A 24,170-nucleotide genomic window follows, 5' to 3' on the forward strand; every position below is an offset into this window, starting at 1 on the left:
GGAGAATGGCTGAACAAATTATGTTTCATAACTGAGATGAAATACTACTGCCCCCTAAGAAACGAGCAGGTAATTTTTTTTTTAAACTTGGAACAACTTATAGAAACTAAGAGTAAAACATGTAGAGCCAAGAGAATATTATATATAGTTATGAAATTCCATAAGTGAAGACTAATTTGTGAATATCCACCTCCAGAGAATGAAATGAAAAACAGAAACACAAAAGACACTATATATACACGTGCATATTTTTGTCAGGTGATATTTTCTATGGTGCAGGAGTGAAGAGGTAAGATAACTAAGAATAAATTTTATTAAATGAAAAATTTTTTTTAAGTTTTAAAAAAATGTTTAGAATTGTTTCTACTCCCAACCTCTTACTACTTAATGCTAACATGAGGACTAAGATACATATTGTTGGTAATGTGAAAGAGTAGCAGTCATCAATAAGAAAAAATAAGCCAATAATATGCAAAAAAAAAAACTTAGGCTCTACATATCTGGATGTTTCCTTTTGAAAGTTTTAATATACAGTTTGAAGAGTTATAAAAAAAAGATTTTCTGCTAATACTTATTTTTCCCCTTAAATTTAGTTCCAAGCCCAAGAAAAGTGAAAGGACCTATTATGTACAAAAATACAGTAGCTCTTTTTGTGGTGACAAAAGAACTGGAAACTGAGAAGATGCTCATCAATTGGGGAATGGCTGAACCAGTTGTGGCATATGGAATATCATTGTGCCATAAGAAATGACAAGCAGGATGGTTGCAGAAAAACGTGAAAGCCATTTATATGAACTGATATAAATGAAGTAAGGACTACAAGAACACTATACATAATAACAGCAATATTGTGATGATGATCAACTGTGGAAAACTTAGCTATTCTGATCAAGACAACTATCTAAGATAAATTTCAAAGGACTCAGGATGAAAATTGTTATCCACCTCCAGGGATATAACCAATGAATTTTGAGCACAGATTAAGGTTTCTTACTTTAAAATTTTATTTATTTGGATTATGGTTATATGAAAAAGTGTTTTATATGACTTCACATGTATAATTGACAAATTGTTTGCTTTCTTAATGGTGGAGAGGAGTTGCAGGAAAGGAGAGATTTTATAACTCAAACTTTTAAGAAATTAATGTTAAAAAATTACAAAAAAGAAAGAAATTTTGTATCCAGCAAAAATAATTTTGTCAACAAAAAACTAGAGAATAAAATTTCAAAACATTATTACAAATTTAAGCTGCCTTTCAATTTGGATGTAGCAGTCTTAGCAGTTTACTTTCAAGACAAAAGCTTGAATATTATCTAATCTAGTTGTCTAAAACAACAGAAAGGGAAACTGGTGATGCCACAAAAATAATTAGCTCTTCAAAAGATAATAATTCAAACTTACATGGTAATATGTCTTTGTATCTGTTCTTTTTAACATTTTCTTCTTTTTCTCCAGTGGCTGTTGGATAAATTTTTTCAGTTCTATATTTGGTAGATAATCGTCTTAGTCTCTGGAAAAGAAAAAAAGTTTAATCAAATAACTTCACATTAAAAATACTTAATATACTTTTGAAAATTATTTACTAAAGCTCTACAGAGTTGCTATAGAGCAGGTGCTGACAAAAATCTATCCATGATGTTTTCCCAAATGTTTCTGGTTTTAAAGTATCCTTTTAAAATCTAACTTTATAGTAAAAATAAGGGATTATGATTTTTTCCCTATTAAACTCTAAAATGAGATAAAACATTTAAAAATAATTCATGATCAGATCTGAGTTTTCCTTATGCAAGATACATGGATAGCTTTCAGGATATATAACCAGAAAAAGATTGGCAGATTGTATAGAGTGACAGTGAGGGGCAAAGTGGTATTAAAAAAAAATGTAAAGAGTACTCACTCCCTGTCTACTTTCACAACATCGCTTAAACTTGTCCCCTTTTCTCATTACCTACTACCTCATTTTTAGATGGGGGAGGGGGTGTGTAGAGAAACCAACCTAACTAGGTTTTCCCATTTCCTGTCCCTCTTTTCTTTAATCACAACTATAACCAAGCTGATGTTCTTTAAGCAAAAGTTTTACTGTCACTACCCTTCTAAACCCCACCCCCACCAGTGTCTCCTATTACCTCTTCAATCTAGCATTTCAAGCCTTCCAGGATCTCTCCCATTTTATTTCATATTAAACACCTTCATATACACTGCCAATATTTGCCAAAGATTGCCAGCTTTTGCTTATAAGAGATACTCCATTTTACACTTTAATGGCTTTTGTCTCATCTGGAATGTATCCTCATCTCTTAAAATCCTATCTTCATTCCAAGCACATCTTCAATATTTCCTACACAAGGTTTTTTATGTTTCTTTCAAGTTGGAGCAATCTTTCCTCCTCCCTTGAAATAACTTTCTATCTCCTCATCTATGAACAGGTTACAGTCCCCAATATTTTCTAACCCCCAAGAAGGCAGGAAGTATCATCAAGATATATTCTTTGCCTTTCTTTGTACCTCAGTCTACATGTGGCCAATGCCTAGTACAGTACACTCTGCACATCAAGTTAAAAAATGAACTTAGAACAACAATAAGGAATTTCTCTTGTGCATTGCTATCTATGAAAGATTTTTATGGAAAACAAAATGAGACAGCATAATGTACCACTGGAAAAAATTTCCTCCATCCATGAGATTATGAATCCAAAGTAACAAAAGTATCTCCTACACTATCCAGTATTGTATACTGTATGTAAAAGATAACGTGAATGACATGATTACATCTTTCCAAGTATGGTAGTGTACAGGAAGTCTGAAAGGGAGAGGTCAGGGTCATTTTCATAATTAGAAAGAGGTGGATTCAGAGCACTTTTCAAATTCAGTAGTTTATATTTCACTTCTCAAGTTTACAATACATCTTCCTCACAACAGCTTTGTGAGGCCTGTTGTGCAATATTACCTTTAAAAAAAAACTGATGATGAAACTCAAGAATTTTCAAGGAAATGAAACGAGTCCAAATAGCAGAGTTCAAAATTATAACTCCATCCTCTGTATCCATCCAACATTCTGTTTTCAACACTAAACAGAAAACTCTTGGTCCAACTTGCTTAATTTTTCATGAATAGCCATTTGTCTTAAGGACCCCCCAAATAGCTTTTAATTAAAAAACAAAACTTCACCCTATCTGGACAAAATTTACTCCTTAAATTCTTTAAGTAATAAAAATTACTTAAAGGCACTATGAAAAATGCATCCTTTCATATCTCTTATGAATGCCTGACAACGATCAATTCTGCTTATTCACTGTACTACAGAAGCGGTTTGTGGGTTGGTGACAAACCCTTACCACATATGGCATTAAGGATGTTCTTTGAGCTAGAATACTTCTGTCTTCTAGAAGACTTCCCGTTTTCAAAAGCACTGAAAGTTAGCATTGTGAATTGTTGAAATTCTACCCGGAAATCCAATTCCAAAGAAGCCTATTTTCTTTTGTATTTAGACATATTGAAAGCACTCTGATAAAAAAAAAAAATATTGCTTGGCAAACTGCCATGTGCCTGAGAAAGTATCTATAATGGACAAATAGGGAAAAAAAAACTTTTAATACAAGTGTTACTACTTCTATAGGGGGCAGATTCAGGAGTGTTGTTTTGGGTTTGTTTGTTTTTAAACGGAGGAGGGAATAGCCGCAGAAAAAATTCTTAAGTAAAAGGGAAACATAGCAATTCCCCATGTTACTGAAAGAGGAAAAAATGCCCAAGATTTTGTCATATGTTTCACCACCCCTTCTTCCCCTTGCCCAATAAAGAATGGGATTACTTCATGGGCAAAGCAAAAGTTCTCAGAATCTCAATGGCTTTGTGTGTATAAGTGCTATAAAACCTCTAATTCATTAATTGACAAGAGTTTATTAAGCAAGCATCTGTTTAGTCCCTCCCACACTGAAATTTCATGATTTTACATATTCCCTTTTAAATGAGACTTGTGTACAAAGGTACATTATAAACCTCAGTGTATTGTATGCATATTCTCCATTAGAATATAAGCTCCTAAAATCCAGTCAGGGATCTTTCATTTATCTTTATATTTCCAGCACTTAGCATGGTACTTGGCAAAATATTGGTACTTAAACATTTATTGAATTTTCTTTTAAAGCATACATGCTTTCAAATCTAGCTCAGATACCTCCTATCTATTGTGACTCTAAGCAAGTCACTTAACCCCCCCTCCCCACAATTGCCTAACCCTTACCACTCTCCTTCCTTAGAACCAATTCACAGTATTGATTCTAAATGGAAGGTAAGGAAGGTAAGGATTAAAAAACAAAAAACAAAAAAACTCTTCCATTCTGTCTTAAGAGTAAATACTGTGAATTGGTTCCAAGGCCGAAGGGCAGTAAAAGCTAGGCAATGGGGGTTTAGTGACTTGCCCAGGGTCACACAGTTAGGAAGTGTCTGGAGCCAAATATGAAACCAGGACCCTCGCTCTTAATATACTAAGTTGTCTAGTTTCACTGAAGCTAAGAATTAAAAGTGAAACAAAACAAAAAACCAACACACATGCTACAGCATTGTACTAGGCAGAAATAAAAAGCTCATGTCCTCAAGTTTATATTTTACTGGGGGGCAGTGCACATATATAAATAGCATGCTAAATATATACAAGATAGTTTTGAGACAGAGGGCACTAGCAGCTTGGGGGGAGGAAGAGTCAGAAAAGGTTGTCAAAGTTGATGCTTGATCTGAGACTTGAAGAAGTGATTCTATGAGGTACAGGTAATGAGGGATGGCATACTCAGAGAGAGTGCGGGCAACAACCAAAGCAAAGTGATGCATATAAAAAAATTATATACTTTGTATAAGGAAAAGAATAATATTTGGCTGGATTTGAGTACACACAGAGGGAATATACAATGAGGCAGCAAAGAGGATGGGGACAAAGTTATGAAAAGCTTCAAAGACTAAAAAGGAATTTATATTTGCTCCTAGAGGCAGCAGGGAGCTAATGTAGTTTAATGAGTAAGGGAGTTATATATTCAGACATTTAAATGAGGCAAATCAGTTTAGCAGCAGTATGCAGAATGGACAAGAGTATTGAGAAATTTGAGAGAATGAGAATGAGATTTGAGAAAGGAAGAAATTGCATGCAATAATCCAAAACAAGAAGTGATAAAGGCCCGAGTTAAGGTTGTGACTTTTGTAAGTAGAGGAGGAGACCAAAAACTGGTTGGATAAATCAGATGAAGAAAAGGAAGGAGTTGAAAAACAATCTGAATTTATGAACATGGGAAATAGTGGAACTCTAAAGAGTAATATGGATATTCAAGATTCCATTGTTTGGCAGGTATGGGAAAGAAAATAAGATCTGTTTTGTACATGTTAAATGTCAAATGCCTATGAGACATGCAGGATGAGGGGTTTGGATTCAATGACAACTCAAAATAGTGATAATGCTAATCTAGTCCCAAACATACCATCACATGAAATATTGCACAGGAAAAACTTCTTTAAAAAATGTTAAATGTTACATTTCTTTTTAGAAAGTCAGTCAACAGACAGCAAGGATTTAAGTGCCTACTATGTGCTAGACACTGTGCTAGGTACTGGAGATACAAAGTAAATAGCTGCCCTTAAGGAATTCACGTAACATATGGAAAGCACTATAGATTCTTAGGGAATTAGAAACAGGCCTCCTGTAGAAGATGGCATTTGATCTAAATCTTCGCAGCAAGAGTGGCTCCAGATTTTATCACCGTGCCTAGCATGGTAGATGGTTAACAAATACTAGTTAACTGGTTCCCCACCTTTATTGCCAGTAACCATTCAGAACTCAAGTAAATTTTATAAAAGCATCTCAGTAGAAGGTTAAATACAACCCACCAAGAAGTTCCATGGAAATCTTAAAAGCTTTCTTATTGGAACCATAGGATAATCAGAATATACTCTTAGCACAAAAGGTAGGGTAACAGTCCAATCCATTTGAGAAAAAGAATTCAGACTCTCGGGTTTCTTCCACTGAGTCCTAACCCAACAATGAGGCAGAGGAGATGAGAAAGAGCATTATAATAAGCACAGGGTACAGTCAGCATGAAGGCACAATGCCAAGAAATGAAAGTAATGTGCAATTTATATCAAGCAGGCCGGTGTAGCTGAATCAAGAAAAACTTGGAAGGGATACAAGATATATAAGAAGCTTGGACAAGTAGGAAGGTGTTGTATTGTGTAAAGGGCTTTAAATGACAATATAGGGTTTTATGTTTGATTCTAAGTGGATTGAGCTAGGCCTAGAGATAGAAGGTCCTGGGTTCAAATTTGGCCTCAGATACTTCCTTTCTATGTTTGACCCATTGCAAGTCACTGAATCCACACAGTTTAGCACTAAGGGCTCTTCTGTCTTGGAACCAATATACAGTATTGATTCTAAGATGGAGGGTAAGAGTTAAAAAAAATACTAGAAAAGGACTAAGTTATAAAAATTTTTTAAAGGCAAAAAGAAGATTTTATATTTAAATTTGAAGGCGAGAGAACTATTGTAGCTTACTAAAGAGGTTGGTATGGTTGGACTTGCACTTTGAAAAGAAAATATTGATGGCTAAGAGGCGAAGGTACTTAAGACAGAGAAATTAACCATAATACTAACCAAGTCAGGAGATGACAGACTATCAGAATGGCAGAGTGGTGGTAAAGTCAAAAAAGAGAAAGGGGAGAGGGTTTGGGGGCAGTGTATCATAAGTGATGTTGGAAGGCATAATACGGAATACTTGGCAACAAAATGTATATGGAGGATGCAATGGGGTGGGAACAGGAGAGAAAAAAAATGGTTATAATGTGTAAAATTTGACACCTAGGTGCCTGGAAGGATAGAGTGAAAGGCTTTGAGAGGGAGCAGGACTTTAGCTTGGGCTATCTAGGTGGTACAGTAGACAGAGACCCAAGCCTGCAGTCAAGAAAACCTGAGCTGAAATTCCACCAGACACTTAGTAGTATGAGCTGAGAAGAATGGCAAATCACTGCAATATCTTTGGCAAGAAAATCCTAAATGGAGTCACAAAAACGCAGATACAACTGGAAATGACTCAACAATAAGAAAAAGAACTTTGGCTTAGACTTGAAGGAAGCTAAAAGGCAGAGATGAGGAAGTCTGAAAATTCTGGGGAATTAGAGTTGCATGGTGGGAGCTAAGATGGTGGAAAAAAGGACTCCACACACCCCCAATCCCTTCACACACACACACACACACACACACACACACACACACACACACACACACACACACACACACACACACACACGCAATTGCCTCAAAACAAGGAAAGCTAAAGGAATTCATTTCACTGGGATAAGAAGAGAAAGTGGCTCAGTTAATACAGCATCTTCGAGAATCAACAAAACTTGGAGTAGCCCAACATGGCACAAAGCCACCAGAGGCAACAGAGCTGCATAACAGGAACAAGCCCAACCCAAGCCACTCTACACAGGTACAAACTCCCACTTGGCAGCAGAGACTGGAGGGTACAAGAGAGAGCAGACAGGGTCAACTAGAACTGCAGGACTCTACTCTCTCCCAAAGGGCAGCAGAATGCCTGAAGTGGCAGAGCCCAGAGCAAGGGACCTTGCTCAGCTCAGGCCATCTGGCAAAGGCAGGGAAGCAACTGAGTGGGGACAAGACCAGATCAGACTATGAAACAATGGGGAACTAGTAGTATTGGGTGCTAAATATAGCTGGACATAACAGCTGCAAACCTCTCCAGAGCAAGCCAGCAGGGCCACCTTCTCAAAAGACACTTCATGATGCACAAGGATACCCAGGCCCACCCCAAATTCTAAAAAGGTGTATGCTGTAAGCTTGGAGCAGTGTACCCTCTACCCCAATAACAGAGAAGAACCTCAAGTGACAGAGAAGTTAACAGGGAGGGAGAAAAGCCTGAAAAAGAGGGCCAAAAGATAAAAACACAACAAAAACCTCCAATCCCTCAAAAGTTACTTTAGTGAATGGGAAGATGAAAATACTATCTCAGAAAAGGACAAAAATGCCAAAGAGGAACTATAAAAAGCATCAAAGGAAAGTGTGAAAAGCTGTCAGGTCTCAAAAGAACCCCTGGAAGAACTTGAAAAGAAGTTAGAAAATCAAATAATAATATATTTGACAGGAAAACACCAACAGCTGGGGGGAGGGAGGGAATCACTGAATATATCAACTCTCAGGAAACTAGAATCAACCAAAAGGAAAGTGAGGATTTACAAAAATAATTTGAAGAAAACAATTTCATATGGAATAGAATGGGCCAAATGGAAGCAAAAAAAAAAAGAAGAAAACTCTATATAAAGAATAGGATTGGCCAAGTGGAAACACATAAAACTCAAGGAAGAAAATAATTCCTTAAAAATTAGAATTGGAGAAACAGAAGCTAAGGAAATCTTAAGACAGTAGGAAACAATAAATAAGACAAACTCAAAACAGTGAAAAACAGAAGAAACTCTAAAATACCTCACTAGAAAAATTACTAACCTGAAACAGAGATCCGGAAAAAAGATAATCTAAGAATCATAATACCTGAAAGTCATAATTAAAAAAAAAAAAAAAAGCACAGAAAGATGGTGGGGGATAAGGGACTGATAGAGAGCCAGGCCTAGAGACAAGAGGTCCTAGGTTCAAATCTGGCCTCAGACACTGCCTAGCTGTGTAGCCTGGGCAAGTCACCTAACCCCCATTGCCTAGCCCTTACCATTCTTCTGCCTTAGAACCAATATATAGTATTAATCCTCAGACAGAAGGAAAGGATTTAAAAAAAAGAAAAAAAGAAATCAGGGGAAACTGTCCCAATATTCTCAAACAAGAAGGAAAAACAGAAATAAAGAATCCACCAATCACCTTCTGATAGAGATCCCAAAATAAAACACTCCAGAACTACAGGCAAATTCCTGAACTCCCAGGCCAAGGAAAAAGTACTACAAGCTACCAGAAGTACAAAACTCAAGTATCAATGAGCTTCAGTAAGGGCTACACAGGACCTTCTACAACCAGAGGCATGCAATAAGATATTCCAAAAGGCAAATGATCTAGGCCTACAACCTGGAATTACATACTGATGTGAAGAATGAATCAAACTTTCTTTGTCTAACAATCAGCAACTTTTAAGTTAATCAGTCAAAAACTCAAACATCCCTACTTAACACCAAGTAAGAGAGTTCACAAAGTCACTCATGTGGAAAGGAAAACTAAAACTACTTCTGGACTTTCTGCCATTGAGTTGGAACCAACAGCAGTTGGAGTGTTAAGAGAGAGAAGGTATTAACAAGACTGACAGTTGGTGGGGGAAGGGGCAACTGGCAGTGGCAGTTGGTCTTGTGACTAGTACTTCCTTGCTGGTCTTAGAAGTGGAAGGAGGAGCTCTTTCCCGGTCTGGATAGAAGTGGCTCTATTTTCCTAACTGTGTGCTTTCCCTGGATTCCTGTGATCGTGTCATGGACAAAAGGACTAAAGGGAAGCAATGTGAACTGTAAGGCCAGTCTTTAGGGGCGTCAGCCTGAAGAGACAGGCCCAACCATCTCTGAAAGTCAGAACTTTTCTTCCTCTCACTGTATACTGCTAAGACTTTTGAAATTAAGAAAGCTAGCATAGATATAACATAAACAGGAATAAAAGGAACCCTCCATCAGCCTGTGAGGCCTGGCCTCAGCTCAAAAGCCGAGACAGACTCAAACCTCATCTAGGAAATCTTTCTTCCCTCTTTCCTGATACCCTCCCAATCTCTCTTGTTATTAAAAGTTATCTTTATATGAAAATCCCAGTCTGATAAGAGGACTAACATTTCAGGGGACACAGAGGGAGCTGAACCTCAAGACAGCCAGTCAACTATAAATGGTCCTTATTGGACCCCTGCTGGGCGACCTTGATCTAGGGGAGGCTCTGGGGTATCTGCAACATCATTCTATCAGGCTATCATAAGTGGCCCATTTCTCGGGAACCCCATTTTTCAAAAATAGCCTCTCAGCAGGGGGCATCTCTCTTTTACTTCACCGGCAGCCATATGCCCTCTCTCCCATCAACTCCTCCACATTCCCTATTACAAAACCTTCTGTATTCCCTGTTCATCAATCCACCCATTTTCACTATAGACTCACTAAAGTGAGTAAACTTCAGAGGCCACTGCCCTGCCCCTGGGCAGTGCTATGCAAATTGAAAGACTGCAATTGGTTCCCATAAAGTGGAGGAAAGGACAGGAAGGGGCTTAGGGAAAGGACTATAAAAAGTCCTGAACTTCCTGTCAAGAGGAGCTTAAGACTTTTGACCTTTGCTCTTGGCTCTTGGAAGACTGCTCTTGGTTCTTCTCCTTTGGACTTGGGTGTTAGAGGACTTCACCTTATGATTTGGCCTTTGATTTTCTCCTTTGTAGTTCATCTTGGGTGGGCAAGTAGCTGGCCTTCCTTTCCTGGCTTGTAGGGCTGAGCCTCACTTCACCAGAGAAGAGCTAGCAGGCTTGTTAAAAACCTATCTCTTTAGCTACCTTTTTCCATTTTCACTCTACCCCTTTGTAAATAAAGCTACTAAAGGTCATTTTTGACTTAAGTGATAATATCTTTAAATTTAAATTTAAATTAAATAATATCTTTAAATTGGATGGAGACCACACTATTACTTTAGAACTTTCATCCTTAACATAAAACCTAAATTTATATTCTTTCAATGAACAAATCTGAGCATAATTCTCCAAGGGAAAAAGTTGTAGTTCAATGAAATTGAGAAATTTCAGAATTTCCTGATCAAAAAATCAAAAAAATGAGAGTTGAAAAGAAAATTTAACAAGGCAATTTGACACTGAAGAGGAGCATAAAGAGGAGGTAAGGTGAAAATTTAAGGGTATTTGATATGGTTGAAGTGAGTACATTCATACCTGGGAATGTGATCATTGAAATAATTAAGATAATTATTATTTATTTTATTATAACTTATTATAACCATTATTATAACTTGAGAAAGTTAAGGTACTTAAAAGTATGTAAGATACCTAAAGTACAAAGATACTTAAGATTATCACTAATAAGAGCAATGAAAAGGAGTACACAGACCCAGAGATTTTTTTTAAATGTTTGTACAAAAATATTTATAGCCACACTTCATTGTGGCAAAAACTGGAAAATAAGGGGGTGTGACTCAATTGGGGAATGGCTACACAATTTGTGGTACATGATGTGATGAAATACTATTGTGCTATAAGGAATGATGAACTGCTTGATTTCTATAAAAACTGGGGAGACCTCCATGAACTGATGAGGATTGAAATGAGCAAAACCAGAAGAACACTGTACACAATAACTGAAATATTATGGCATGATCAAATGTAAGACTTTGCTATAAAAAGCAATGCAATGATCCAGGACAGTTCCAAAGGACCTATGAGAAAAAAAAGCTATCCACATTGAAAGAAGGAACTATGGAAGTAGAAATACAGAAGAAAAACATGATTTATCACTTGTTTATATGAGTATAGAATTTGTGGTTTTGTTTTTAAAAGACTCTATTACAAAAATGAATAATATGGAAATAGTATTGAGTGATATAATACATGTATGACCCAGTAGAATTGCTTATCAGTTCCAGAATGGGGGAGGGAAAAGAGGAGAAAGAGAACGTGAATCATGTAACCTTCGAAAAATACTTTAAAAATACATTTAATTAAAAAAAAAAGGAGTGCACAGAAAGAAGGAAGCTAAATAAAATAGGCTGACATAAAAAAATGGATGGGAAAGAGGAACATATGAGGATAAGAGAAGAGAAGAGAGAGAAGGGGGTAAACTACCTCTCATTAAGAGATGCAAAGTGGCAAATACAGTGAAAAAGAAGATGGAGAGGTGGCTATGATTAAACCTTACTCTCATCATAACTAGCTCAAAGTAGGAATAAGATCCACACTCAGTCAGCTATACAAACTTACCCAACAGGGTAGGGAAAATGATAGGAAGGGAAGGAATGGACAAAAAAAGGTTAAATTGGGGAAGATAGTCATCAAAAACAAAACATTTATAAATATGGAAAGGCTTAAAGGAGAGAGAGAAAAAAAGAATAAACGGGGAATAAAAGATTAGAAAAGCTGGATTTGAAGAAAAATGAATGGGAATAGAAAGGAACACACACTTGTTTCTCAGTAGAAACATGGCACCGTCACAAAATGACCCCATATTTGGGCATAAAAATCTCATATCCAAATGTAGAAAAGAAGAAATATTAAATGCATTCTTTTTAGACCATAATGCAATAAAAATTACACTCAAAGGGCAACAGAAAGACAACGAAGATATTTATGGGATACAATCAAAGCAGTACTTAAAGGGAAATTCATATCTTTTAATGCTTACATAATTAGAGAAAGAGCAGATAAATTAATTGGATATCTAAAAAAGCTAGAAAAAGAGCAAATTAAAAATCCCCATTAAACTAAATTGAAAATTCTGAAAATCAAAGGAGGGATTAATAAAATTTTAAATGAGAAAATGTGAAAGGAAATTTTTAACTCCCTTTATCTTAACTTAATGGATCAAGTACTTGGAGTGCTCCTCCCTTAACACTTAGATATTTAAAGAACCTTTTACTAAAAAAGGAAGTTCACATCCTCAAAGACTGGAAGTGGATCACAGAAGAACCGCCCCTCACCCCAGGGCAGTGCTAAACAAATTAAGGAACTAGGATTGGTTCCTGAGATGTGATGGAAAAATTGTTGGGTGGAGAAAAGTGCTTATAAATTGAGACCCAACTAGGAAGTCAGGCATTCTCATTTCAGATTTGGCTTCTGATTTCGGCTTCCTGGTTCAGACTTTGTATTCAGATTCGGATTCTGCATTGGTGGCTCTTATTGAAGAGGGACTTACTCTGGTGATTCTTGCCTCCTTAGCATTAGAGACTGCCTTTGGTGGCTCGGCCTCTTCAGCATTGGTCTTTTGGTTAGTGAAACACTTGACTGGAGACACTCATGGGCTGGTGAGATTTGAATTTGGATTCGTACTCAAGGGTCAAGAGGGACTCGGGTCCGGACTTAGGGTATTTAGCTAGGCAATAATTTCTACCTCGTTCCTATATTTCCCTTTCTTTACTGTCTCTACTTTGCTGTAATAAAGCTACTAACAGCTTTGTGACTTAAGAGTTAATTTTATGAACAGCGATCACAACAACTTTTTATAACTTACAATTTGACAACACCTTTTTTAATTCTTACAGAAAACCAATGAACAAGGAAAATTACAATAAACCATTGGTTAATTTGATTAAAAAAATCAAATTTTCAATATCAAAAATGCAAAAACAACACAACCAAATAAGAATTTTGACCAACTCTATGCCAATAAATCTGACAATCTAAGTAATATGAATATTTACAAAAATATAAACTACACAAATTAAAAAAAGAGGGAATAGATTACTTACACAATCCCATCACAGAAAAAAGAAACTCAACAAATCAAAGAATTTCCTAAGAAAAAGCCTCAGGGCCAGATGGATTCACAAGTGAATTCTACCAAACATTTAAAAGAACAAGTAACTCCAATACTACATAAACAATTTTGAAAAACTGGGAAAGAGGAAATCCTTCCAAACTTTTTATGACACAAATACAGTATTGATATCTAAATCAGAAAGAAGAAAGAAAACTATAAACCAGTCTCCCTAATGAACATTGATGCAAAAATTTTTAACACACCAGCAAGTAGATTACAACATTCTATTAAAAGAATCATACACCACAACTAGGTGGGTTTTAATAGGAATGCAGGGATGGATCAGTACTAAAAAACCATATCAATAATAAAGCCAGCACAAATCATATAATTATGTTAATAGATGCAGAAAAAGTATGACAACACACAACTATTCCTTATTTTAAAAAAACACATTAGAAAACACTGGAATAGAACCTCTCAATGTGATAAATGGCATCTATCTAAAAATATCAGCAAGTATTATCTGCAATGGAAACAAACTCTTTTGAAAAAGATCAAAGGGCAAAAGCAAGGATGCCTATCATCACCACTATTAATATTGTATTAGAAATGCTCACTAAGGTAATAAGAGCAGAAAAACAAATTGCAAGAATTAGAATCAAAGTATGCCATCTTCTACTAATTTCCTTCATGAGATTTCTACTGTATGGGTGATATGTCTTCTATAATGACATGAGAAATATGGAAATATGTATTACATGAAAGTATGGGTATAACCTATATCTGACTAGTTTTTGCTTAAATGATGAAGTCAAAAACAAGACTGCAAAGTGTGAGGAAAGAAAGTGGAGGAATGGATTAGAGACAGCCTTCTCAAGGAGATTTGTCACAGAAGAAAGGGATATGAAAGACTAGGGTAGCTAACATGATTTTTCTAGGAAGGATATGGTTATGTATATGACCAAAAGGATAATCTGCAGAAAACAGCATAAATTGGGATCACCAACAGTACATGTGAAGAGTTCACCTTGGCAAGAAGGAAGATTAACTCTTCACATTAGGCAGGATGATACAGTGGAGTAATATATCTGAGAAATATAAAATGAGGAAGAAAGGAGACCATCTAGATTTTTTTCTATAAAATAGGAAATTTCTCATTTGGGAGAAGGAAGGGATGGGAGGTTTTGAGATGGACAAATAGTTTTAGAAAAGCAGCTATGGTGACTGGGGAGGGTGAGTTAATTAGAAAAAAAGAATTGCTTAACAGCAACAGCAACCCTAACAGTAACAAGAGCCCAACTATGCTTATGCAATATAGATTTGTAGTGAACCCAGTCAGGAGTTTTATGCTTTTCTCTAGCTTCATCCAGTTACATGAAAGGAAGAATGAGAACTGTGGATAATAGTGGGAGTAAATTTCAGGTTTAGCAGGGCATGACTGGTGATAGAGTAAGGGTGCCAAGGACTCAAGATAAGAGTATAGTGTGGTAGAACCTGTGAGAAGGGAATTTGTTTTAATTTAATCAGAGGTCTTTTGTGAAGTGCAAGGATACACATGACCACAGTGAAAGGAAGTTGAAATCAAAGAAGCAGAAAATTGATCCCACAAGCACTGTCCTCCTGGGCTGTGCTGTGCAAATTAAGGAACTATGATTGATTCCTGAGGTGTGATGTGGGAGAGCTAATGGGTAAAGAAAATGGCTTATAAAGGCTGGAGCTCATTCTTGATTCCCATTCAGATTCTGAAGGAGAGATTCCCTCTCTGGCTCTGGTTCTGGTGGCTCTTGCTGAGGACACTAGGATTTCCATTAGGATGGGCATTTGGATTCAGATTCACATTCTTGCTTTGGTGATACTCTTACTGGAGACACTACTGTGCTGGTGATGGTGACTCTTCCTGAAGAGACTCTCACTGCCTGGAGATTGGAACTTCGTAGGAGGTAAACTTCATTCCATCAAAATACAATTAGGGTATTTAGCTAAACTGCTCCCGACCTCTTTCCTACATTTCCCTCTCTTTATTATCCCTTTGATTAAACTAAATTGTTAAAGCTACTAACAGACTCATAATTTAATTTTAATTATTACAATTTGGTGACCTTTTTAACTATTACAAATTGGTTCATCAAGGGTTTGAGATAGCGAAAGTAGAGGGTAGGCCAGTACAAAAAAAGTAATGGTCTGAGAAAGAATTTGGATTGTAGAGGGATTAAAAGATTATGATTAGGACAAAGGATAAGGTTAGGGGTTATAATGCAAAAGGAAAAAGAATATGCTCAAGTAAGGAAAATTTCAGACTAGTTAAAATAGTATCCACAATTTAAAATGCCTACCACTATATACAGATGAAATGTAAAGCTCTTGTTATTAACTATAATAAGAACAAAGAAACACCAGTTGAGAGGTATAATGAGAGCATCAGTATAAATCATCAGGAACGAAGAGAAGTACAGTAGAAGGATTAACAATGAAAAGGAATGGTTTGTAGCCTGGCTGTGCTACTTTACATGGAAAACTTTGGGGAAGGCCATTTCTCTAGAGAACCTGGGTTTTCTCACTTACAACATAGAAGTAGATCCAACTAGATGACCTTATGGTCCCTTTCACCTCTCAGTCTCAGTTCATGACCCTGTTAGAATTTGACATCAAATTAGATGTCAAAATGCTTAATAATAAAAATAAATGAAAACAAACTTTAAAACATTTCTCCAAGTCTCTTTTCTCTGACTCCTATGGTATTAGAAAAAACACCAATTCAATGTCTGGTGAGAATTACTTACTGTAAATGTAAAATTACATAAAAGCTGCTTAATAAAATAGCTTTTAAATTATTCTAATGGAAAAAATAAGATTTTCATAGTCGTCTGAAGTAGTCTTAGAGTATCTAAAACTCTAAAACTACACAAAAGAAACCCATGCCCATTTTTTATGCAATTGACATGGTGAAGTGCCTATTCACAAAAATTTCCTTTAACTCTGCTACCCAATAACTCTAAGATTTAAATAATGTTATCCTCTTTTAGTCTCAGATTCTTCCATATAAAGGTGAAAAGGATAATAAAACTGATGACTATGATCCATCCATCCTGATTTGAAAATTCTAAGACTCTAACACTCCTTGAACAATATTGTTTCAATTGAATGAAAGTGACATTGTAAATAATAATAAAAAAAAAAGAGAATGTGCTCAGAGTACTCTATATCAGTTCAAATATTAAGTATCATCATTCATAAGCAGAGTGCTACAGGACACACTGTACCAAGGAAGCAACTAAATTGGCTCAAATAGTTAAGGTATCTATCTGTAATAAGTCATTTATTAATAAAAGTACACAAATATTTTGAATGCTTATTAAGTAACATGAAGAAATCTCTATCTACAATATAAAAAATACTGAGGATCGCTAAACCATCTGAGACAAAAAAATTGTCTTTTTCTTACCTTATTAATAAAAAAGTCTTAAAAGGATATTTTAACAAACTGCTTATATTAAATATCTGGTTGAAATACACAACAGCTATGCAGTAAAGGATGACCATTGTGTATTACATTGGTTTGAAAATAAGCCCTACTTCTGCCCTAACCCCAAGCACATCACGCACAAAGCATGAGTGTCATATATGAAGTTCTTAAGAAAATGAAAACAAAAGTAATAAAGGTGAAGAAAATAGTAAAAATGAAAAAAAAACATTTAGACCTGCAGAAATGCTGAAACAACATTAGTCCTTTTATTGTAAATATATTTTATGTGGTAATTATATATAATTATTTTTCAGGATACACTTATATTTTCTCTTTTTAGAATTCTCATTTTGGGAGCATGGCCTATATTTAAACTAATATAGTAAATCATATTGTCTACTGCCCACATATCATTTTCATACATGACTAATAGGGAAGAGAAGCTCACATTAAGCTATATTTCCAATGCAATGGTTTCTCACACAAGTTTTGTCCATTTTCTCCTACTCTTCCCCCCAGGGTGAAAAAACTATCCTCATGGAAAAGCCATTTGTTAATACTTTTGAAATGAGAAACTTATTAAGGTTCTACTCCCTTTAAATGCTGTAAATCAGAAGTTTAATTTGCCTTTAAACAATACATTTTGGACTTTTGGAAGGAAGAAGGGAGCAACAAATCAGCTCTTTACAACCCCATCACATGCAACACAACTATTCTAATTTACTAGCTTATCAAAAACTACCAAAGATATGGTTCCACAGAAATGATTTTTAAGTTCCTTAAACTTTAGAATTCTTCTCACCATCTTTTTTTTAAAAAGCAGTAGGTCACTGTTGAAATTAAGATACCTGAGGGCATCTGAAGTATTTTAAGTTAAAAAGCTAAAGGCAAAAATTAAAAGGATTTGTAGTGTCTACCAAGAAATTGAAGCACTCAGTCACAGAGACAGACTCATCTGTCTTTAAAAACCATAATAATTAAGCCTGTATTATCTTAAGTGTGGCTGGGTATCTATCTCTATAGGAAAAATTAGGTTTAAAAAAATTTGCTCAACTGTTATCCAAAATTCAAATTTTGGGAGAAGATAATGGGAGAAATGGAATGGAGGGGAGGGGAAGACAAACAAAAGATATAGTCCCAAATTCAGCCACTAGGTGGCAGAAAGAACACCCAAATCAATGAACATAAGATGCCTCTCTTCCTATCCCTATGATCTCCATAGAACAAAAAATACAAATCGGTAAATACCATCTGTAAAGCAATCATTCTCTAAATCACAGAAGTAAAAAATGAAGTGAGTATGAGAAAATTTGCCCAGAGAAACTCAAGATAATGTGTAATACAAAATGACAGATGGATCAAGTTATTAATTTTACCAAACACTTTAAATACTTTCTATAGATACATCTATATTATGTGTGTATATATATTTATGCACGTTCAGAGCTATGAAATAATGTATGTATGAGAACTGTCGATATTTTATAGAGATAATTTTATATGACAGATTCAGAGAAGCCTGTTTAACTGATAAAATAACTGAAATACAGTGAGAATTCCTAGATTTTGTAATTCCATAAATTTTATCATTCTTTGCCTCCTTTGGTACCTAAATTTCTTTTTCCTCCTAGACATATACATTTATATAGGTACTAGCCAGATCTTCACTCCAGACCCACTATTTCGCCATACCATTGTACTGAAATACAGCTCTCTTAAAGTTGATTATTTATTATCCAATAAAATGTCCTTTCCCCCCCCAGTCTTCATCCTCTGTGGCCCTTCTCTATATAGTTGATACCAGTAATACTGCTTTCCTGCTTAATACCCCTTCTACCTTTGTTTTTGAGACTCTCTTCACCTTATTGATTCTCCTAGAACTCATGTGGCCAACTTCATCTCCTCAGCAGACCTCATCCTCTCCCTACCACTTAAGACACGGTTTCTCACTTTGTTCCTATTATCTTCATCTCTGTACTTTCTCTCCCTCTGACATTCTCTTACACTTCCCCATGGCTTTATCTATCATCTCTAGGCAGATGACTATCAAATCTTTCTCCTCTTTCAGAGAGCTGTATTAGCAAATCTCAAACCGAGTTTCCCAAATTCCCTTCTCCCTGTAACTTCTCCCTTTTCTAATTACTAAATTTCTGTCAATGACACCAATATCTTTTCAATCACTCAAGTTAAAAAAGGAAGTCATATTTATCTCCCATTTCTAAACTTCATACCTAATCTGTTGTCAGGACTGCCATTCTACCTTAACAATATCTCTTCAATGAGAATGTGTTATCCACTTTCTTTTCACAATGTAACCACACAATTTCAGGTCCTTACTACCTTTCATATCAATTTTTTGATAGCTCCTAATTAGTGTTTCTGACTACTATTTCTCTTCTGTCATTTATAATTTGCAGTACTGTGTATGATGTTTCTAATTAATATTATTCCAGTCTCTCAAAAGACTTGCCAAGGCCTGCTACTATTAATTAGATTGAATAAAGATTTTCATCTATTGTAAAGCATAATCTATATATAAAATCTATAATTATAATATAATATATAATCTGGCTCCAATCTACATTTGCACCATTTCTTCACTAATCTTTTTATTCCAATATAATGTAACTTACTTGAAGAGACCGAGTTATTTCTTCTCTTTAATCTTGAAGAACCAAAAAATCACAATGCTTTGCACATCATAACTAAAAAATGATTGATGAATTGACATGAGCTATTAATTTAGTATTGTCTCCAGACTTAATTAACATATTCTTAATGTTCAAAGAAGATGGATAAAAATAACATTATAATTGAAGAACAACCTTTAGTACTGTATCCTACAAGGTCATTTATAGTTATCCCCTATTGCTCAAGTCCTTGAAAGTTTAAATTTAAAATTTTAATAATAAGATGGTATACAATCATCATAATAGAGAAGGTATAAAAATGGCCTTAGGGGGCAGCTGGGTGACTTAGTGGATTGAGAGAGCCAGACCCAGAGGTGGGAGGTCCTGGGTTCAAATTTGACCTCAGACACTTCCTAGCTGTGTGACCCTGAGCAAGTCACTTGACCCCTATTGCCTAGACTTTACCATTCTTCTGCCTTGGAACTACATAGTATTGTTCCAAGACAGAAGGTAAGTATTTCATTTAAATCAATTAAAATGGACTTTAAAATTTAGTCATTTAAATTAATTAAAATGGACTTAAAAATTTAGGCAATCTGGAATCACATCCTGCTTCTAATATATACTAGCAATGAAATCATAGATAAATCACTCTCAGAGCATTGGTTTCTTCTGTAAACCACAAAATTCCTTAGACTTATAAATGTTGGAAATTTCACCATTGGGATATTTCATACTTGGAAAATTTCTTACTGATAGTCTATTGGAATGGGAACCCCATTGGCATGGGAGGTTCCTTCTCTTCCCTTCTTAAGATTACTTTAGGACAGAAACCTTTTGCTGAACAATGGAAAGGACTTTGACCTATGCTTAAGCATAGAACAGGAATTTCTTTGAGTCATGATTGATTTTAGAATTGATACAATGGAGATACTTGGAATCAATCTCCACCCTATTCAGTCCTAACAGGATTGAGTATGGGCTGCAGCCTAGATCAAAATTTAATTATTCCAATCTCTACCCTACTCAGGTTAACAGGATTTAGAAAGGGCTGTAGCAAAGGAGCAAAGATTTAATCATTTGAAAATATGACCTTCAACAGACATGTGCAAAGCCTCTGGGCGGTCCTGGGTTAAGCTAGAGCCTCCATTGGAACAGGGAAATTGATGGACAGTGATTGGTAGATGTGAGAACTGAGGAGAGGCAACTTGGATGGTTTCCTTAAAGATCAGGGGGGTCTGAAGACTCGAGGTGGTGGTTGAGGAGTTGATCGGAGTGGTGGCAGTGTACTCTGAGAAGCTTGCTCTGAAGGAAGCTGAAGGTGGGGGCCTCTGAGACTGTTTCTCCATTTTGGTCACGTGAGTAATAGGGACTGATCTCCTTTCTTTGCCCCAGCTATCTAAGGGCTTGGGCCTTTTGGCCCAGCCTAAACAGAAGGGGTATTTAAGCCCTATTCCTTTCTCTCCCTTTTTCTCTCTCTCTATCTCTAATTCCTTTCTTCCTCCTATTGTAATTAAACTCCATAAAAGATTGACTGCAAACTTGAGTTTTCATTTAGGAATTACATAGCTGAATTCCTTGGCGACCTTAAATTAATATATATCAGTCTTTTAAAGTGATTCCCTTGTAACACTTCAAATCTATAAAATCAAGCTAATAACCCTTGGATTTATTAAACCTTATAGACATTGCAATGTGCTTAAAAAGCAAAACAAGGGGGCAACTAAAATTTAGTTCATGAAAATTTCATAGAATCTTAGGATTTAGAAAGATCAGACTTTAAGAGAAATTCTGAGGGCAGATGGGTAGCTCAGTGGATTGAGAGCTAGTCCTAGAGACTGGAGGTCCTAGGTTCAAATATGACGTCAGACACTTCCCAGCTGTGTGACCCTGGGCAAGTCACTTGACCCCCATTAACACTTAACATTAACATTAGCCCTTAACACTCTTCTGCCTTGGAGCCAATGCATAGTATTGACTCCAAGATGGGAGGTAAGGGTTTTTTTAAAAAAAAGAGAGAAATTTCCTCAAGAGTTGAAGCCCGTCAGAGGCTCACTGCCCCTATTTGCAGCTGACAGTGTACTTATTTTATTATTCTTTTAAGTATATTCATAATCAATCAGTAGTATTTTATCTAAACAATTACAGAAATAAAAATCAAGTAAATGAAAAATTGTCTAGACAATGAGATCTAGTGTGGGGGAACAAACCAAGGAATGCCTCCAACTTTATCATCAGGATGGACAGACATAGCAAATAAGCACATCAATTGGGCCCAAGACTGAAAGAGGACAGGCTAAATTCATTTTAGGAAACTGCTAAATTATTTTAATAACCAGCAGTTTTTTCTTGAAAGAGTATTAACATTCTTTTCATCAAATAATTTCAATAAGTATTAGAATCATAAATAGAAAACTATAAGTGACCTTAGAGGTCCAATTAGTACAATCCCTTTGCATTTAACAGATGAAGAAACTAAGCCCCAGAAAAGTTAAGTCCCTCTTCTAATGTCACACAGGTAGCAATAAAGCTGGCATTTGAATTCAAGCCCTATGACTTCAAGTTTAGATTATTATATAACTACCTAAGTAACCTAGAAAACAAAATTAGAACTAATTTTGCTATCTTCTACTCTACAGGAAAACATATATTAGTTCCCATTGGCTATTCCCCCATATCACTGAGATTCATAAGACACAACATGTAGAATATATAAACATATTATGCCAAGTCTACCAAACTCAAGGCTATAATTTATAAAGTCAGTTTGCAAAAAATTAAGTATTTGAACAGCAGAAAACATTTAACAGTACAAAGCACAAAAATCATACTCCCCTGAAATTTTCCTTATAGAATAAAAAGGAAAGCTATTGCAGATTCCTACCTTAAAAAAGAAAAAAAAATCAAAGTATTGCTGCTGGAAAAATTAATACCAATAACTTTTCTACATAACTTCCATGAACAAGATAGTCCAAAACAAAAGAAAACAGAGTAAAACAGATTTTCACAAGATATGCAAATAGTAAAATAAAATAGATGGAGAATATTTTCCACTCACTGTATACAACACCTTTAATTAGCTGATCTAAAGGCTTTAAAACAATTATATTCATCATACTTTACATTCAAAGATGTCATGCTGATGGTGGCATACGTGGATGCTAAAGATTATGCATGCTAGATAGATCATTATTTGGCCTTAAGTCTCATTAACTGTCTACAAGACTGTCATTAACTGCCAGAATTTGTACTTCTGCTTCTTAAGATACATTATTTTGATATTGCTGCCCAAAGATCACTTTTGCAAATATATTTATTACAGAATGGTCTGTATGCCCACCTCATGAAATAATAAATCTGTTGAACTGGATAGTTCAACAAAAAGATACTAATAAGTACTTTTGCACTTATGTATATAAGACACCATGTAAACATTAAAGCATACAATGACAATGAAATGCTAACTACTTTCAAGGAATTTCTATTTTTACTGAGGGTAGGGTGAGGGGGTAGTTAAGAGGAGAGAAAGATACATGTTTGGGGAATAAGTTCAATACAAAGTTACCAAATGTTTGGAGCAAAGGAGAAAGAGAAGCAAAGGAGAAAAAAGAGAAAGGAGCAAAAGACTCTAGAAGAATGAATGGCTGTTAAATTAAGTGCTGGGAACTTATAAAATATTTTGGCGAGTTTATTTTAACATAATTAGTTTCCTTTAGTAATTCTTTGTATTTATACATTTAAAAACATTTTGATTCTTTGTATTTATATATTTAAAAGCATTATTCTCAGAAAAGGTCCATAGGTTTTATTAGATCATCAAAAGGATCTACGACACAAGATTAAGAGCTCCTGCTCTAGGAATATTTAAGGAAAGGGCACATATTAAACAGAAGAAGGGGCATCCCAACTTGAACCCTGGAGAAAGATGAACAATCTAAAAGAAATCAGGAGAAGTGTGTTCTGGGCACCAAGAAGAGCTTGTGCGAATGTTAAACTGTTGTTGAATTGTGAAGTGCTTTAAAGTACAAAAAGGAAGAGTATGTTTTATCCTACAGGAAATGAGGAGCCTGTGGTAAGGTAAGGACCCAGAAAGATCTGGCAATTTGATGGCTACAGGAGAATGAGGAGAAACTGAGATGAAGATAACACTAATGCTACAAACCTGGAAGGCTAAAAGAATGGTGGCACCTTTCATAGATAAACAGAAATTTAGAAGAGGGGTGACTTGAGTGGGTATTTTTATGGAGGAAATAATGAGTTCTGTTTTAGGCCCGCTGGATTTGAAATATCTCCAGGACATGCAGTTTGAAATACCAAATAAGAAACTAGAGATACAGGAATAAAACTGGTGAGATGGGAAGGTGGAAAGGGAATGGATAAATAGATGCAATAGTCACTGGCAGATAACTGTCAACTAAATGCCTAAGAGCTATAAGGTCACTTAGAGAAGGTATGGAAATACAGGAGTCAGAAAAATCTCTTTAGGGTTGTGACCTAGATGATTAACCAGCAAAGAAGGCAAAGAAGTGGTCAGATCATGTTATGAAAACCTAAAGTGGTCAGCAATGTCAAATGCAGTAGATAGGTTTCAGAAGAAGTCATTTCACTGAAGAAAATTAAAAGAAGAGTGGGAGGCAAGGGGTTTTTCGATTGAGA

General features: G+C 35.6%; 1 protein-coding gene and 1 long non-coding RNA gene across 4 annotated transcripts in view; one reads left to right on the forward strand and one right to left on the reverse strand.

The window, feature by feature from the left end:
* LOC103093745 (uncharacterized) overlaps positions 1-1,235 on the forward strand; it is a 99,168-nt gene extending 97,933 nt beyond the window's left edge. Inside the window, exon 4 of the long non-coding RNA XR_001624921.2 lies at positions 594-1,235. This is a non-coding gene — a long non-coding RNA (uncharacterized LOC103093745). The remainder of the gene's footprint in view (positions 1-593) is intronic.
* The window catches only part of PTPN12 (protein tyrosine phosphatase non-receptor type 12), a 106,361-nt gene that overhangs the window by 56,127 nt on the left and 26,064 nt on the right, over positions 1-24,170 (reverse strand). For 2 of the 3 annotated variants that reach the window (XM_056799499.1, XM_056799498.1), the window contains exon 2: positions 1,402-1,510. In XM_056799499.1, coding sequence (XP_056655477.1) covers positions 1,402-1,510 — 109 coding nt within the window. Of the gene's footprint in view, positions 1-1,401; positions 1,511-24,170 lie in introns of those variants that run through there. The other variant, XM_016426062.2, reaches the window with a different exon arrangement.

Source organism: Monodelphis domestica, chromosome 5, assembly GCF_027887165.1.
Source record: "Monodelphis domestica isolate mMonDom1 chromosome 5, mMonDom1.pri, whole genome shotgun sequence".
In the NCBI taxonomy this organism is placed as follows: domain Eukaryota; kingdom Metazoa; phylum Chordata; class Mammalia; order Didelphimorphia; family Didelphidae; genus Monodelphis; species Monodelphis domestica.